This window comes from Dendrobates tinctorius, unplaced genomic scaffold (genome assembly GCF_039654945.1).
Source record: "Dendrobates tinctorius isolate UK_male_01 unplaced genomic scaffold, ASM3965494v1 ptg000060l, whole genome shotgun sequence".
Lineage (NCBI taxonomy): Eukaryota > Metazoa > Chordata > Amphibia > Anura > Dendrobatidae > Dendrobates > Dendrobates tinctorius.
The window spans coordinates 82,289,888-82,308,350 of record NW_027361728.1 but is presented as its reverse complement, the minus strand read 5'-3'; the positions used below and the strand labels follow the sequence as shown (position 1 = coordinate 82,308,350).

Below are 18,463 nucleotides of genomic sequence, written 5' to 3'. Positions count from 1 at the left end.
ATTTTTTTTTTTCTTTTTTAGCAAACTTTGGAATTTTTTTTCACCACTTAGATAAAAGAGGACATAGACATGTTTGGTGTCTATGAACTCGTAATGACCTGGAGAATCATAATGGCAGGTCAGATTTAGCATCTAGTGAACCTAACAAAAAAGCCAAGCAAAAAACAAGTGTGGGATTGCACTTTTTTTGCAATTTCACCGCACTTGGAATTTTTTTCCCGTTTTCGAGTACACGATATGGTAAAACCAATGATGTCATTTAAAAGTACAACTCGTCCCGCAAAAAATAAGCCCTCACATGGCCATATAAACGGAAAAATAAAAAAGTTATGGCTCTGGAAAGAAGGGGAGGGAAAAATGAAAATGTAAAACCAAAAATACCCCTGGTCGTTAAGGGGTTAAAGGGATAAAGCTTTCCAGCAGCCTCAGCCTTCAATTGAAACTAATCAAAAAGTTAACTCCTGCAAAGCTGAATATCAGAGAACAAACCACTGCCGACACCCAAACTCAGGCTGAGCAACAGGAAGGTCTAAGGCCTGTTTCACACTTCCGTTTTTGTGTCCGCCAAACGGATCCGTTTCCGTTTTTTTGACGGAAACGGATGCAAACGGATCCGTTTTTAAAAAAACGGATCCGTTTTTTGACGGATCCGCGGTAACCGCTATGGGACAAAAACGGATCCTGCAAAAAATGGCGGATCCGTTTTTTTACGGAAATCAACGGATTTTGACGGATTTGAAAAAACGGAAGTGTGAAACAGGCCTAAGACTGCACATCTGACTTCCCAGTGTGAACAGAGTCCCAAGTTGGCATGACACTTCCAGTAGGTCATTCTTACATGAAGTGGTTCTGGGTTGGTGCTGTGTGCTTACCTCAAGATTGTCGCCTCATTTCCCTCATCTTTCCCTCCCTCCCTTTATCCCTCTTCTAACCCTACCACCCTCTCTAAATAATGTTTTTCTTTTTTTTCCTCTCTTTCCCTCTTTCTCTTTCTAACCTCTATGTTGGAACTTTCAGAATAATTTTTCATTTGCTGGTATGAAAATATAGATTTTTTTTATGCAGCTGCAGTTTATATTGCCACATGAATATTGTTATCATTACAAGTTTTCTTAAGGCCTGCGTGACTTATTTGATTATATTTCATTATAATATATTTGGTCGATTGTTATGTTTTTTGTATTTTCAATGTTGATTAATAAAAATAAATTGAACATAAAAAACTGTGGGTATACAACTACATATTAGGTTAGCGATTCACAGGAATGCCAAATCCATAAAAAAAAAGTATATATTGTGAGTTTGTAAAGGCAAATTCAGACCTCTGGTTTTTTAACAGTCCAATGTAAATTTTTTATTTTCTGTAAAGTAGTTAAAAATTATATACATTTCTCCATGTTTTGAATTAGAAAACTGTGTGCAATGTTCCCAATGCATGGGAATAAAAACTAGTATAAAGATTTTGTGATTAACTCATGTTTTTGAACACACTATTGTTTTGAACACTACTGTATTATTTAAATTACGTTATTTAAGTTTTTTTATTGTGTTTTAGTGTGTGTGTGTTTTTTTAATGCGTTTTAGACACTGCGCTTTTTTGTCTCGTTATGTCATGCTTTAACCCCTCAGTGACGGAGCCAATTTGCAGCTTAATGACCAGGCCAATTTTTACAATTCTGACCACTGTCCCTTTATGAGGTTATAACTCTGGAACGCTTTAACGGATCCCGCTGATTCTGAGATTGTTTTTTCGTTACATATTTTGCTTCATGTTAGTGGTAAAATTTCTTCGATATGACTCGCATTTATTTCTGAAAAAAAATGGAAATATGGTGAAAATTTTTAAAATTTTGCAATTTTCAAACTTTTAATTTTTATGCCCTTAAATCAGAGAGATCTATCACAAAAAAATACTTAATAAATAACATTTCCCACATGTCTGCTTTACATCAGCACAATTTTAGAACCAAAATTTTTTTTTTGTTAGGAAGTTATAAGGGTTAAAAGTTGACCAGCGATGTCTCATTTTTACAACCAAATTTACAAAACCCTTTTTTTTTTAGGGACCACATCATATTTGAAGTCACTTTGAGAGGTCAGTATCACAGAAAATACCCAAAAGTGACACCATTCTAAAAACAGCAACCCTCAGGATGAGTGCAAACAGACTTTTTAGCCCTGCGGATTTTTCCGCGCAGAATGGAAGAAATCCGCAGGTCAAATGACCTGCATTTTTCCTACGGATTTCTTCCATTTTTCCTGTGGTTTTTGTGCGGTTTTCCACTGCGGCTTTCCCCCTGTGGATTTGGTGACAGGGGAGATGGAAAACCGCACAAAAGAAGTAACATGCTGCGGATTTTGTACCGCAGGAAAACCGCGCGGAAAAATCCGCAGCGTCTGCACATCGTTTTTTTTTTTTCATTGATTTTAAGGCTACTGTACATCACAATGCGGATATGCAACGTTTCTGCGCGATAAAATCCGCTGCAAATCTGCATCATGTGTACACAGCCTCAAGGTGCTCAAAACCACATTGAACCACAGAAGGTTTTATGTGCGTCACAGGAACTGAAGCAATGTGGAAAGAAAAAATTAACATTTCACTTTTTTTTTTACAATCATTTTACTTCAGAACCAATTTTTTTTATTTTCACAAGTGTAAAAAGAGAAAGTGAACCACAAAATTTGTTGTGCAATTTCTCCTGATTACGCAGATACCCCATATGTGGGGGTAAACCACTTTTTGGGCGCACGGCAGGGCTTGGAACGTAAGGAGCGCCGTTTGACTTTTTCAATACAGAATTGGCTAGAATTGAGATCGGACACCATGTTGCGTTAAGAGAGCTTCTGATGTGCCTAAACAGTGGAAACTCCCAACAAGTGTCCCATTTTGGAAACTAAACCCCTTAAGGAGCTTATCTAGATGTGTGGTGAGCACATTGAACCTTCAAGTGCTTCACAGAAGTTTAAAACGTAGAGCCGTGAAAATAAAAAATCATTTTTTTCCACAAAAATGATCTTTTCGCCCCCAAATTTTTATTTTTACAAGAGTAACAGGAGAAATTAGACCCCCAAAGTTGTGCAATTTGTCCTGAGTACGCCCATACCCCATATGTGGGGGTAAACCACTGTTTGGGCACACGGCAGAGCTCAGAAGGGAAGGAGCGCACCGTTTGACTTTTTCAATGCAGAATTGGCCGGAATTGAGATTGGACGCCATGTCGCGTTTGGAGAGCCCCTGATGTGCCTAAAGAGTGAAAAAAAAACACAAGTGACACCATTTTGGAAACTAGACCACTTATGGAACTTATCTAGATGTGTGGTGAGCACTTTGTACCCCCAAGTGCTTCACAGAAGTTTATAATGCAGAGCAGTGAAAATAAAAAATCATTTTTTCCTCAAAAATAATTTTTTAGCCCGCTATTTTTTATTTTCCCAAGGGTAACAGGAGAAATTAGACCCCCAAAGTTGGTGTGCAATTTGTCCTGAGTACGCTGATGCCCCATATGTTGGGGTAAACTACTGTTTGGGCACACGTCTGGGCTCAGAAGGGAGAGAGCACCATTTGACTTTTTGAACGCAAAATTGGCTGGAATCAATGGTTGCGCCATGTTGCGTTTGGAGATCTCTTGATGTGCCTAAATAGTGGAAATCCCTCAATTTTAGCTTCAACCCTAATTCCAACCCCAACCCTAATTCCAACCCCAACCCTAATTCCAACTCTAATTCTAACCCTAATGGAAAAATGAAAATAAATATATTTTCTTTATTTCATTATATTTTCCTAAGGGGGGGGTTATTTACTATTTTTTTTATTTTGATCACTGTGATAGGATTTATCACAGCGATACAAAATGTACTTTGAATGAATCTGCCCGCCATTTTCTTCCCGGAAGAAGATGATGGTGCCAACGGGAGGATGCAGGAGGGCCCGGCGGGTATCGGGGACCCTATTTCTCTCTCCTCTGATGTGTGATCACATCAGAAAAGAGAGAAAGTAAATGTAAAATCGCAGCTTTTTTTGTGGTCGCCGTTATACGGTTAATAATGGCGATCGCAAAAGCGAGGTCAGTAAAAACCGACCCGAATCATGTTCTCTGGGGTCTCGGCCTGGAGAAAATCCGACTCTGGGGGGCGCTATACACTTTTTCCGGCGCTGTTGTTTAAGTACCCTTAAGTATAGCCGTTAAAAGGCGTATCGGCGGTCGTTAAGAGGTTAAAGCTGCTTTGTTTTTGATACTTCCTGGTATTTGGCAATGACAAAATAATTGACATATCTCGGTGCGGATTACATGCGTTTTGATGCGTTTCCGCTGCGAAATTTCTGCACCTAATGCAAATCTATGGGGAAGTTCCACACAGAAAACTCAACATTCCCACAAGCGAGATTAACATTCTGCAAATTTGAAAAGTTCACCGCAGGTCAGTTTACACTGCGTTAAAAAGAAGCACAGTGGGCAGATTTCTATAAACCCATCCACTTTTCTAGAACTGTAAGACACTTTGTTTTTGATTCAGCAAAAATGCGCAGCTTCAAAAACGCACCGAAAGCTCATCATGGCTTCAGCTTTGTTAACACAGGTACAGTGACCAATTTGAAAAGTGCATTTTCTCTTGTTTTTCACAAATATGAAGGTAGATTTAGAGTTATGTTAATTATTCATTTAGGGTGAAACATTTGAAGTTCCAGAAATTGTCCCTTTCCGCCTGACACACAACATGGTTAATGGAATGGGGCCAATGGGGACAGAAGGACTTTTCCGACATGCATGTGAGGTCACTATGAGGTTAATGAGAGACCAAAGAGAATCACTAATGAGGTAAATAATGAGCTTTATTGTATAACTTTTTTCATTTGAAACCAGATATCATTATCTTAGCCATTTATTTTCTGGTCTCAGCAGTGTGCTCTCCAGAGAACTAGCTTTAATAGAGCCAACTGGAGATTTGGGATTTGTAATGCAAAGAATAGCCGTATTCTAAATACACTAACAAGTAAAGCTCCAACAGTGGCTCTCATTAAAGAAATGTCAGCTCTGTTCACATTTGTAGTGTGTAAATTGTCATCCACTAGAGGGAGGGTTATTATATTTGTCTTAGGTCTTTCCGGAGCCCTTCACAATGAAATGGAGAGTCTAGGGGGCCTCTTGTTCACACAGGGCATTTGACGCCTTATGGAGTGATAAATGTCTTATGTGGCCTAAACATTGCAGTTCAAAGAATAACATTCTTATCAAACTCCATATTGTTTTTGCTCTTGTTTTCAGTGTACTGAAGCCATTCCTGCATGATCCTCTAGTGGAATGGAGTAAACCGGTTCGTGGTGGCAGTAAAGTTCAAGCCAATGAGACAGGCGAGGTTGTCAATGAGAAGGTGGGTGCTATTCATGTAGCATGGCTCTGTTACATGGTGCTTGTGTGATAAATCTAGCCAGACGGAGAAATAAAACAAATCTCAGGTACCGGCTCCACTTTTCATTCTCATTAAGAAGATCTCTTCCCGACCCAACCAGTTCTTATTTTTGCATTTTTTTTCTATCCCCTTCTTCCAAGGGGCCATAATGTGTTTATTTTTCAGTCTAGTCATAGATCTATGAAGCTACGTTCCCACAATGACTTTTTGGTGATTTTTGTTCCCCTGCTTATTTTTTAAAAAAATGTAAGTAACCTCCTATTTTACTTAGTGGGTGCAGAAAATCTGCAACATAAAAAACAAGCTGATACCCCATATGTGGGGGAAAACTACAGTTTGGGTGCACGGCAGGGTTCGGCAGGTATGTAACGCCATTTGACTTTTTGTATGCAAAATTTGCTTGAATAGTTGGCAGACGCTATGTCGCGTTTGGAGAGCCCCTGATGTGCCTTAGCTTTGTAAGCTGCACAAAAGTAACCCCATTTTGGAAACTAGACCCTTCAAGGAATGTATCTAGATGTGTGGTGAGCACTTTAATCCTCCTGGTGTTTCACGGAAGTTTTATAATGTGTAGCTGTGAAAATAAAAAAACAATTTTCACAAGAAAATGTTTTTAGCCTCAGATTTTTTTTATTTTCACAAGGGTAACATGAAAAATTGCACAACATATTTTGTGGTCCATTTTTTCCTGACTACGCAGATACCCCATATAGTGGGGAAAACAACTGATGAGAAAGGTGTCCAGCAGCAGGTCACCTTTTCTCATCAGTTGTCTTCGTCCTGCTGCCTACACAGGCTCTCATGTATTTGCACTGTTGGAGGATTTGATCCCACTGGTGAGCTGGATAACACTTTTTTTTTGCAGTGGGGAAAATAAGTATTTGACACACTGCCTATCTTGCATGTTTTACCACATACAAATAATTGAGTGGTCTCTAATTTTTATTTTTTTTTAATCATAGGTACTCTTCAACTGTGAGAGATCATCTCAAAAAAAAATTACAAAATATTACATTGTATGATTTTTACATCAATAATTTGCATTTTATTGCATGAAACAGGGCAACACTGTGGCTCAGTGGTTAGCACTGTAGCCTTGCAGAGCTGTAGTCCTAGGTTCAAATCCCACCAAGGGCAACATCTGCAAGGAGTTTGTATGATCTTCCCGTATTTGCGTAGGTTTCCTCGGGGTTCTCCTGTTTCCTCCCACACTCCAAAGACATACTGATAGGGAATCTAGACTGTGAGCCCCATCGGGGACAGTGATAATGTGTGCAAACTGTAAAGCGCTGCGGAATATGTTGGCTCTATATAAAAATAAGATTATTATTATTTATGAACTAAGTTTTTGATTCAATAGAAAAACAACTTATTTGGTACAGAACCTTTGTTTGGAATTTAAAGAGGTTAGTGCAGTTCTTGACCAAGTTTGCACACACTATAGTAGGGATTTCGGCCAACTCCTCCATACAGATCTTCTCCAGATCTTTCAGCTTTCTGGGCTGTCGCTGGACAACATTGAGTTTCAGCTCCCTGCAATGATTTTCTATTAAGTTAAGGTCTGGACACTTGCTTGGCCACTCCGGGACCTTAAAATGCTTGTTAAGGAGCCACTCCTTAATTGCCGTGGTTGTGTGATGCGGGTCATTGTCATGCTGGAAGACCCAGCCACGACCATTATTCAATGCTCTTAAGGTACTGTCACACTAAGAGATATCGCTAGGAATATCGCTATAACTTGTGACGTTATAGCGATATTGCTAGCGATATCGCTGTGTCTGATACTTACCTACGAACCGCTCCCCCGCTGGTTATCGCTGATCGCGCGAGAACGTCCTGGACTGTTTCTCGTCGTCAGCTTCCTGCAGCGCTTCCTGCTGTGATGACGAGCGACGCGTGGACGCGGGCGGGAGGACGCAGGATCGCCTGGTGTGACAGGTAAGTAGCGACCCCTGTCCCCAGCGATGTCGCTAGTGAGATCTGCCTGTGTGGCAGCTCACTAGCGACCACTTAGCGATGCACCAGCGATCCTGACCGCGTCATATCGCTGGTCGGGATCGCTGGTGCATCGCTAAGTGTGACAGTACCTTTACTGAGGTAAGGAGGTTATTGGTGAAAATCTTGCGATCCATGACCCCATCCATCCGCCTTCAATACAGTGCTGTTGTCCTGTCCCCTTTGCAGAAAAGCACCCCCAAAGTATCATGTTTCCCTCACCATGCTTCACGGTTATGACAGTGTTTTTGGGGCTATACTCATTTTTCTTCCTCAAAACACGGCCAGTAGACTTATCAAAAAGTTCTTTTTTTGGTCTCATATGACAACATGACCTTCTCCCATGCCTCCTCTGGATCATCCAGATGGTCATTGGTGAACTTCAAACAGGCCTGGGCATGTGCTGGCGTTAGCAGGGGGACCTTGCATGCCGTGCATGATTTTAATTAGTGTGTTACTAACAGTAATGTTTGAGGCTGTAGTCCCAGCTCTCTTCAGGTCAGATCCTCCAGTGTAGTTCTGGACTGCTTCCTGACCTTTCTCACAATCATATTTACACCACGAGGCAAGATCTTGCATGGAGCCCCAGAATGAGGAAGATTGACAGTCATCTTATGTTTCTTCCATTCTCTAATAATTGTGCCAACAGTTGTTGCCTTCTCACAAAGCTGCTTGTCTATTGTTCTGTAGCCCATCCCAGCCTTGTGCAGGTCTACAATTTTGTCCCTGGTGTTTTAGAGAGATCTCTATTCTTGGCCATGGTGGACAGGTTGGAGTGAGATTGATTTTGTGGACAGGTGCAATTAATATAGGTAATGAGTGCAGAGTAGGAGGGCTTCTTAAAGAAAAACAAACAGGTCTGTGAGAGTCAAAATCTTTCTGGTTGGTAGGTGATGACATACCTATTTCATGCAATAAAAAGCAATTGAACTATAAGCCGAGACCCCAAATTTTGCCACGGAAAACTGGGTAAGCTTATTGACTTGAGTATAAGCCGGGTGTACATTGTCCCCTCATCCCTGTCCTGCTCTGTGTGGCTCTCACCCCACCCAGTATGCATGGCTCAGCTCCCCCATCCCATCCTTCTATGTATGGCTCAGCTCCCTGTCCTCCCCCGTCCTCCTCAGTGCTCCCCCCCGTCCTCCTCTGTACTCCCCCCGTCCTCTGTGCTCTCCCAGACCTCCTCTGTGCTCTCCCTGTCCTCCTCTGTGCTCCCCCCTGTCCATACTCACCCTGCTGTACCATCGCTGAACGTCCCTGCATCCTCCGTTGTCCTGGTGTGGCAGCTTCTTCCTGTGTTGAGCGGTCACGTGGTACCGCTCATTAAGGTCATGAATATGGACGCCACACCTATGGGAGTGGAGTTGCGTCCATATTCATGACCTTAATGAGAGTGGTACCATGTGACCGCTCAACTCAGGAAGAGCTGCAGCCCTGGGAAAACAGAGGATGCAGGGGACGTTCAACGATGGCACAGGAGGGTGAGTATGATGTCCCAGCCATCGGCTCCTGCCGCTGCTCCCCCTCCCCTGCTAGTTTCTGCACAATGACTCGTGTATAAGCCGAGGGGGCATTTTCAGCACAAAAAACTGTGCTGAAAATCTTGGCTTATACCCGAGTATATTCGGTATTTAAAAATGATATAATGTAATTTCCTGGTTTTTATTTTTAGATTCTGTCTCTCACAGTTGATGTGTGCCTACGATAAAATTACAGACCTCTCCATTCTTTGAAGTTGGGAAATTTTGCAAAATCGGCTGTATATCAAATACTTATTTCCTCCACTGTACGTGAGGGAAAACTAATGTTTGGGCGTACGGCAGGACTCAGAAAAGAAAGAGCGACGTTTTCAAACACAGACTTTGATGAAATGTTCTGCTGGTGTCATGTTTCGCTTGGAGGTCTCCTGTTGTCCTAAACAGTGTACAGGCGACCCCATTTTGGAAATTAGACCCCTCAAGAAATGTATCTAGATGTGTGCTGAGCCCCTTGAAACCTGCAGGTGCTTCACATAATTTTACAACGTTGATCTGTGAAAATGAGAAAAAAATATTTTTCCCACAAAAATGTTTTTAACCCCAAAAAGTTTTTCGTTTTTACAAGGATAGCAGAAGATAATGGACCCCAAAATTTGTTGTGCAATATGTATTCACTAAATGGATACCTTACAGTGGGGAAAAAAAGTATTTAGTCAGTCAGCAATAGTGCAAGTTCCACCACTTAAAAAGATGAGAGGCGTCTGTAATTTACATCATAGGTAGACCTCAACTATGGGAGACAAACTGAGAAAAAAAAATCCAGAAAATCACATTGTCTGTTTTTTTTTCATTTTATTTGCATATTATGGTGGAAAATAAGTATTTGGTCAGAAACAAGCAATCAAGATTTCTGGCTCTCACAGACCTGTAACTTCTTCTTTAAGAGTCTCCTCTTTCCTCCACTCATTACCTGTAGTAATGGCACCTGTTTAAACTTGTTATCAGTTTAAAAAGACACCTGTGCACACCCTCAAACAGTCTGACTCCAAACTCCACTATGGTGAAGACCAAAGAGCTGTCAAAGGACACCAGAAACAAAATTGTAGCCCTGCACCAGGCTGGGAAGACTGAATCTGCAATAGCCAACCAGCTTGGAGTGAAGAAATCAACTGTGGGAGCAATAATTAGAAAATGGAAGACATACAAGACCACTGATAATCTCCCTCGATCTGGTGCTCCACGCAAAATCCCACCCCGTGGGGTCAGGATGATCACAAGAACGGTGAGCAAAAATCCCAGAACCACGCGGGGGGACCTAGTGAATGAACTGCAGAGAGCTGGGACCAATGTAACAAGGCCTACCATAAGTAACACACTACGCCACCATGGACTCAGATCCTGCAGTGCCAGACGTGTCCCACTGCTTAAGCCTGTACATGTCCGGGCCAGTCTGAAGTTTGCTAGAGAGCATTTGGATGATCCAGAGGAGTTTTGGGAGAATGTCCTATGGTCTGATGAAACCAAACTGGAACTGTTTGGTAGAAACACAACTTGTCGTGTTTGGAGGAAAAAGAATACTGAGTTGCATCCATCAAACACCATACCTACTGTAAAGCATGGTGGTGGAAACATCATGCTTTGGGGCTGTTTCTCTGCAAAGGGGCCAGGACGACTGATCCGGGTACATGAAAGAATGAATGGGGCCATGTATCGTGAGATTTTGAGTGCAAACCTCCTTCCATCAGCAAGGGCATTGAAGATGAAACGTGGCTGGGTGTTTCAACATGACAATGATCCAAAGCACACCGCCAGGGCAACGAAGGAGTGGCTTCGTAAGAAGCATTTCAAGGTCCTGGAGTGGCCTAGCCAGTCTCCAGATCTCAACCCTATAGAAAACCTTTGGAGGGAGTTGAAAGTCCGTGTTGCCAAGCGAAAAGCCAAAAACATCACTGCTCTAGAGGAGATCTGCATGGAGGAATGGGCCAACATACCAACAACAGTGTGTGGCAACCTTGTGAAGACTTACAGAAAACGTTTGACCTCTGTCATTGCCAACAAAGGATATATCACAAAGTATTGAGATGAAATTTTGTTTCTGACCAAATACTTATTTTCCACCATAATATGCAAATAAAATGAAAAAAAAAACAGACAATGTGATTTTGTTTTTTTTTTCTCAGTTTGTCTCCCATAGTTGAGGTCTACCTATGATGTAAATTACAGACGCCTCTCATCTTTTTAAGTGGTGCAACTTGCACTATTGCTGACTGACTAAATACTTTTTTTCCCCACTGTATATGTGGTCAAAAACTACATTTGAGGCTCAGAAGTGAGGATTGCCATATTGGAGTTCAGATTTTGCTGGACTGGTTTAAGGGTACCATGTGACATTGGCAGAGCCTCTGAGATGCTAGAACAGCAGGACCCCCTACCAGTGACCCTATTTTACAAACTACAACGCTCAATGAACTCGTCTAGAGATGCAATGATCATATTGATAACACTGATGTGTCACAGAATTTTATGCCATTTGGCAGTGAAGAAAAAATAATTCCATTTTTACCACCAAAATTTTGTTTTAGCCCCAGATGTTTTATTTTCACTCTGGGAAATGGGTAAATATGGCACCAAAATGTATCCCACAATTTCTGCTGAATGTAGAAATACCCTATACAGTACTGCTTAACCATATGACGAGACTTGGAAAGGACGGAGCGCTTTTTGCCTCCTGGAACGCAGATATTCCTAAAATGGTTTGTTGACCCCATACACAGAGCCCCTAAGTGCTAGAAGAGCAGAATCCCCCCTCAAGTGACTCCATTTTGGAAATTATACCCTTTTGGGAATTTATCTACAAGTTTAGTGATGATTTTGACTCCATGGGTGTTCTCCAAAAATAAGCAGTGAAAACTGCAAACTGGCATTGTAGTGCCTAGTAAGTTGTAGTTCCCAGCTTATGCTTCTCGAGACACGCACCCGTAAATTAGACGGGCTCTCATTGCTACAGAAGTGCCAAATGTGGACACGAAATGTGGTTTAGGTACACTGGGGCTCAGAAGGGAGGAGAGGAGGCATTTGGATTTGGGAGCGCAGGATTTGCTGGATTTTTTTTTTTTGGGGGGGTGGGGGGGGGGGTGCGGAGCCATAGCACTTTCCAGAGCCTTTATGCTACCAGTAACGTAGATGCCCCCTATATTTCCGTTAACAGATGATGGACATAAGTGGGCACTTGCTCTTTTTATTTTGTGGATTTAGTTGAAGCTGTTATTGAAGACACTTTTACATAACGTTTGGGATCACATTTATCCGGCGCTCTACGCTGAGAGCTTACTTTGTGATTTTCAGCGAAATCTCAGAGTGACGTGATTCAGGTGAAAACCCCGAAGGATCCTTTCACTAATGAGGCAGCAGTATTAGGCTGGAGTCACACACAACCATTAAAAAATCGGTCCGATTTTTACGGTACGAAATCGCACAAAGATTTCTTGTCCAGGGATCCGTCTGTCATACGAATTTTCAGCGATGAACCGATTTTATTCGCATCTAAGCATCAAATTGACATCCAATGCCTGATGCTCTTTCCTGTTGACCTGGAGAAGTCTTGCGATTTAATCGCAAGTCACACGTGTGGTGAGTTTTCAATGCGATTTTTAATCGCATTCATAGATTTGCATTTTCGAATCCGATCCGAAAATCGGTGACAATCGCAGCATGCTGCGATTGTCTCGGTCTGAGGAACGGATCCGATAAAAAAAGCATGATGGGAGCAGCACCATAGAATAACATAGGGACGACTGCAATGCGATTTTTTTTATCGCATTGCATTCGTCCGATTTAATCGCTAGTGTGACTCCGGCCTTACTCTGGACTCCCTCTGGCCTCTATTCAGCATTGTCCTCCTCAGAACTGCATAAAACTGTCAGACCATGCTTTTATGCATGCCACCAGATGAAAGGCTAGACGACATTCACAGTGCTTCCGTCTGCCTCATTATTGGGAATCTTCCACCAGGGGTTCGTCTAAATTACATATTTCAGAGATCTACACGGAAACTCTGGTTTAAGCGCTCAGTGTAGGGTAAATGTGAGCCAAGCCTTGCGGCGATCTTTGGGAGACAGAATGAAAATTCAGTAGTAGGGCAAGAATTGGTTCTATTTATCTTTTACGCCATGTCTCGTGCGGTATAAGTGATTACACTACTTTATTCTTTAGGTCTGTGCGATTACAGTGATACCAGAGTTGTATCTGCTTTTTTTCTATTTGGCTGCTGTCACACACTAAAAGATGCTTTTTTTTTTTTTTTTTTTTTTTTTGGCAAAAACAAATGTTTGCATCACCATATTTTGATAGTGATAATTTTTACATATTTCTGCCCACAGTCATGTGAGGGATTTTTTTTGCAGGTCAAGTTGACATATTTATTGGCACCATTTTCGGTCGCATGACCTTTTTTGTTCGCTTTCTATTTCAATTTTTGGAAGGCAGAATGAACAAAAACCAGCGCTACAGGAGTTGTTGTTTTTTTATTTTATGCCTTTCCACATTTGGTAAAATTGATAAGGCAGCTTTATTCTTCATGTCAGTACAATTACAGCAATACGACTTTTATGTTTTTTTATGTTTTGATGCTTTTACGCAATAATTACTATTTTTTATAGAAAAAAAATTTTTTGCATCACTTTATTCTGAGAGCTGTTACTTTTATTTTTCGACTGGTGGAGCTGTATCATGGCTTGTTTTTTGTGGGACAAAATGACTTTTTCACAATACCATTTTTATTTACAGTCAACTTTTTTTTTATCTCATTTTAGTCCAATTTTTGTTCGGCGATATGATAAAGATTTGTTTTTTGCCTTTTTTTTTTTATATTTTTTTTTTAGTGTTCACTGAAGGAGTTAATTAGTGGGACCGTTTTATAGGTCCAGTTGTTCCAGACGGAGCCATATCAAATTTTTATGAAAAAAAAATAAATTATATGTAAAAAATAATTTTAATTATTTTGTGATTTATTTTTTTTTTTTTTTTTTTTTTTTTTATCTTGGTGGGAATTTCACTTTTTTTAACTCTGGTTCTGATCGCTTATAAAGCATTGCAGTGCACGAGCATTCCTAACTCTGCAACCCTGATGTCGTCATGGTGACATCGGGTCACCATGGCATTGATCGATCAGAGCAGGCTCCCTCATCTTCCTGTCTTCTAAATGCTGCGAACGATATCGATCGCAGCATTTAGCGGGACAAACGGCGGCGGTCGTCATGACGTATGTATACTGCATTGGTCGGGAAGTACTTCCTGACCTTGATATGTGTGTATATACTGCAAATGTCAGGAAGGGGATAAGTAGAGGGTACCACAAATATATTCCTGCCAATTTTTGGAGTTTTGTGTGAAATTATGTCCAATTTGCTTTTTTTGTGGTGTTCCAATACACACAAAGGACACATTGCAATAATTTTCTGGAACAAGGGTGCCAACACTTTGTCTTGACTGTTTATGACCACCATAGGCATCAAATGGTCAGCAGATTGGCTTAAATTTAGCTAGATCTCGTTTGAGACCAGCCTAACAATACATCAGAGTATATAGGAGGTGCCCATACACCCGAGATAGTTTTTGATACATTGCCTAACCTATAATACACACAAATGCGCTGTCAGTAGAGAAGGGAATAAGCTGATGCCAGACACCTTTTGTCTCTTCCAAGAAGGATTGGGCATGTTGGAGTTGAAAGTGCTCAACGCATCTTTTCCGTAATATCAGCTATCAAAGGAGAGTCACGACACCACAATACATGTTGTATGTTTTCCAGATCCTTCCGAAATTTGTGGGTTTGTGTAACAGTCATCTAATGTGTGTGACCAGTTTATGCTGATTTGCTCTCATGTTGTCATACTGTGCCCTTTATATACAATCTTTTTTTTCTTCGTCTCCAGGCTAAAACCCATGTGCTTGATATAGAGCAGCGTCTTCAGGGTGTGATTAAAACAAGGAATCGTGTAAAAGGTCTTCCTCTGTCCATAGAAGGACATGTCCATTATCTGATCCAAGAAGCGACAGATGAAAACCTTCTCAGCCAGATGTATCTAGGATGGGCACCCTATATGTGACCACTGTCTAATCAACTCTCATGGTTTACTCTCCTTGCATTCCAAATTAAGTTGGGTTCATAGGTTTTATGAACTCCCGCCAGTCATTTAGATCAGCACACTTCAACAAAGTGACCTGACGTGCAGTTTGTCAGACGTGTGATCTGCTTCTTTGACTGTAAAATATAGAATTATTGTGCATTATACGAAATGTCCTGTAAAATACCTTGCAAATTCTCTGAGAAAGACATTCCTGCACTTTCCGTATCCTGCTGTTATAGGCAGATATGAAGGACTGAACACAATTGTCTTATATCATTAATGGAAGTTTCCACCTTGCGGATTTATGAATAAAACACTTCCAGTTACTCTGTGCACAAACGTTATATTCCAATTACATATAAACGCCGTTAATCTGAAGATCGATGTGCTCACATAATAGAATTCATCCTCTTTGCCAGCACCCCTTGATCCATACAGTGTGTTTGCCAGTAGGAATGGTCAAAAGGTGTAAAAAATATATATATATATATATATATATATATATATATATATATATATATATATAAATAAATAAAAATTGTGCTGTGGATTTATGATTAAAATAAAACCCAGGTCCTATATTACATTCTTTTATATAATGTAATGTTGTGAATGAAGTAATATGGAAAACATAATAAAAGCAACTGTTCAAGTGGAATTCCACTTTTATAAAGTTGAAATGAAAAAAAACAATAAAAGTTAAATGAGTGTCTTTGCTTTCATTAATTTTTTCCATGTTTTTTTTCTTGTATATTATCAAGTAGTAAGTACAGTTTATATGCAGTTGATTGGCTAAGCGGTCATTCGATATGGATGGAACTCTTAAGAAAATTTTATGTAAAGGGTGAACTCCACAAAATGTGCTTCATTCTGCAGGTGAGAAATGCCCTACAGGTAAATGGGATTTTGAAAAGCTCATCTACTTGATTGTTGTGGGTTTGCTCAGATAATGTGCTATAAATCTGCTACTTCTGAATGAACTTGAGCATATCTACGGAAAACAAATAAGGAAAATGTTGTAACAAATAAATTCCTACAAACAGTACTTGTGATTAGCAATTCACACTTAATTTATCTAGGGAGGTCATGACTAGGGAAATAAAGTGTCTGCCATCATGTTAAGCTGACAGAAACTTGCCTTAGGCCGGAGATCCCCAACCGGTAGCTCGGGAGCCACATGCGGTCCATGAATTGTGGCTCACGGCTGTCTCCCAGTTTGGTGCATTAGCTCCAGGTCTAGCAAATGGGTATGAAGAGCACATCTCAAAATAGTGAATTTTGTGAGTAGCCCACAGAAGAGCAGATCTGGATGCACATATACTGGTCGTAGGGGTTTTGATTTATTTTAAGTAAGGTACGCTGGAGACAGGATGATACTACGTGTGAGAGGTGGTGCCTGAAGCTGGATGTGACAGTGTCTTGGGAGTGGTGGATGGGAGAATACTGAATGGGGGTAATGTGGGAACCCCTGGATTTTGGTATTCTGCTTTGTGGTGATTTCTGTGGAGCTTTGGCTATTAATTATACCTGTCATTGGGGCTTTGATCGCCACTACTATGTGGGTGAGATTTGGATGTGGAATTGACCCTCTTGCAGAGCTAAATGTGGCTCTCAAGTTAAGAAAGGTTGGTGACCACTGTCTTAGGCTATATCCATACTGTCATTTTCAGGCGGAATCCTACAAAATGAACATAATACATAGCAATGTCAAAACAACATTGCTGTGCACATGTTCCATCTTATGTCACTTCTTTTAACCGCTTCAGGTTTTCCAAAAAGAGGTGATAAGCTCATTCTTTGAGCGGCTTTGGCTTGAAAGCTGTCCACTTCGCAATATAGTGCAAGACGTCAGCGAAGCAGTTTCAAGGAAAAAGACCACTTGCATTTTCCTGATAAAGCGTTTCCTGCAAATACTCAGCAGCTGCACCGACATCTAAAAAAACACCATGTGCACATAGCTGTGGAATATTAATAAGACAAGTGCCTGTGAGCATGTGGCATTAGGTAGATCTGCTCTCTGGTTATTCGTATCTAATACTGGAGATACCAGGGATGCTGAGGTAACGAGGCTGCTCACACTGCTAAACACCATGTCCTGATTCCAGATTCCAGAATGAATGCTCAAACTGCTGTCCACCTTATCTGATCTAATACTGGAGATACCAGGGGTGCTGAGGTAAGAAGAGGCTGCTTACACTGCTGTGTACCTTGTGTTTTTGAACTCTGACTTATTTGTTAATTCAAGATATTTTAGAATTTATTTTTTAATTTCCTAGGGAACCCCTTTAAAGCATCATGTACGTAAGTGGTCTGCAATATGGTTTCAGGCCACAGATTTGAGGTGCCATTATGATTAGATGAATGTCACCTGAAAACGATCTGTGTATATTGGGGTAAAGAAGAATCTGCTTGTTGGATTTTACCTTTACCTTTGTTCTAAGGGAAAGTAAGCAGAGAACTGAGGAGACCATTAACTGTATGGACACTTTATTAGACATATCTATGCTGGACCTCTTTGGACCTTCAGAACTTCAGCAATTCACCGTGACATAGATTCCACTATATCATAAAATCATACACTAGGAGTAATGGCCCATAGACACAGGATAACTTCTTAGTTTCCCCATATCACGTGTAAGTAATTACATAATCTGAACAACCCAAATAATAATAACCCAGAGATGCTCTGGACAATCAAAATTTGTAAAAGCCATGAAAGAAAAAAAAAAACTTGCTGTCATTGTTCTGGAAGCAATCCATGACTATACAACTCTTATGGCATGGTCCATTATCTTGTTGATATTGTCCTTTTTTGCCACTGGCTGCCATGAGGGGATGAACTTGGTCAGTCATAATGCATAGACAACCCTTCGTGTTCAAATGTCTATCCACATGTTTCAGAGGATCTAGGATGTACCAAGAAGACATTCCAGAGACTATTACTTCACTACCACAAGGCTGGACTATTGACACCTGATAAGAAGCCTGGTGTACAAAGATAGGCGAGTTTCTAATGGCGCTCCTGTTTAAGGAAAGATCTCAATGCGATTAGATAGAATTCCACGTGGGTTTATTAACTACAACACGATAAAAACATTTTTTTTTTTTTTTTTTAACACAACTCATTTCAACTCTTATGATTCTTCATCAAGTGTACATAGCACATACCACATGAAAGGATTTCCTTTATATACAGTATATCCTATCCTCCTTGTTTGTGGGTATGGTTCATGCTCATATGGGACCTAATCACCTTGATCAGTACTGTTACCAATCACAGGGAGGGTGTTTTGCTAAAAATGGGAAAAAAATCTAGCAAGTTAGATGTTTAGATGCATATAAACAAAACTTATTTTATCAAAAATTGTATATAAATGGAATCTATTTTATTAAAATGGACAATTGATTATTAATATCTATGCTTTCGCAAAATATATACATCCACTGTCA

The 18,463-nt window shown here is 40.5% G+C and overlaps 1 protein-coding gene across 2 annotated transcripts in view; it reads left to right on the top strand.

The window, feature by feature from the left end:
- The window catches only part of ATR (ATR checkpoint kinase), a 247,690-nt gene extending 231,955 nt beyond the window's left edge, over positions 1-15,735 (top strand). For both annotated transcript variants that reach the window (XM_073579101.1, XM_073579100.1), the window contains exons 45-47: positions 4,669-4,820; positions 5,268-5,373; positions 14,819-15,735. In XM_073579101.1, coding sequence (XP_073435202.1) covers positions 4,669-4,820; positions 5,268-5,373; positions 14,819-14,992 — 432 coding nt within the window. In that variant the 3' untranslated portion in view covers positions 14,993-15,735. The remainder of the gene's footprint in view (positions 1-4,668; positions 4,821-5,267; positions 5,374-14,818) is intronic.
- Positions 15,736-18,463: the final 2,728 nt, after the last annotated feature.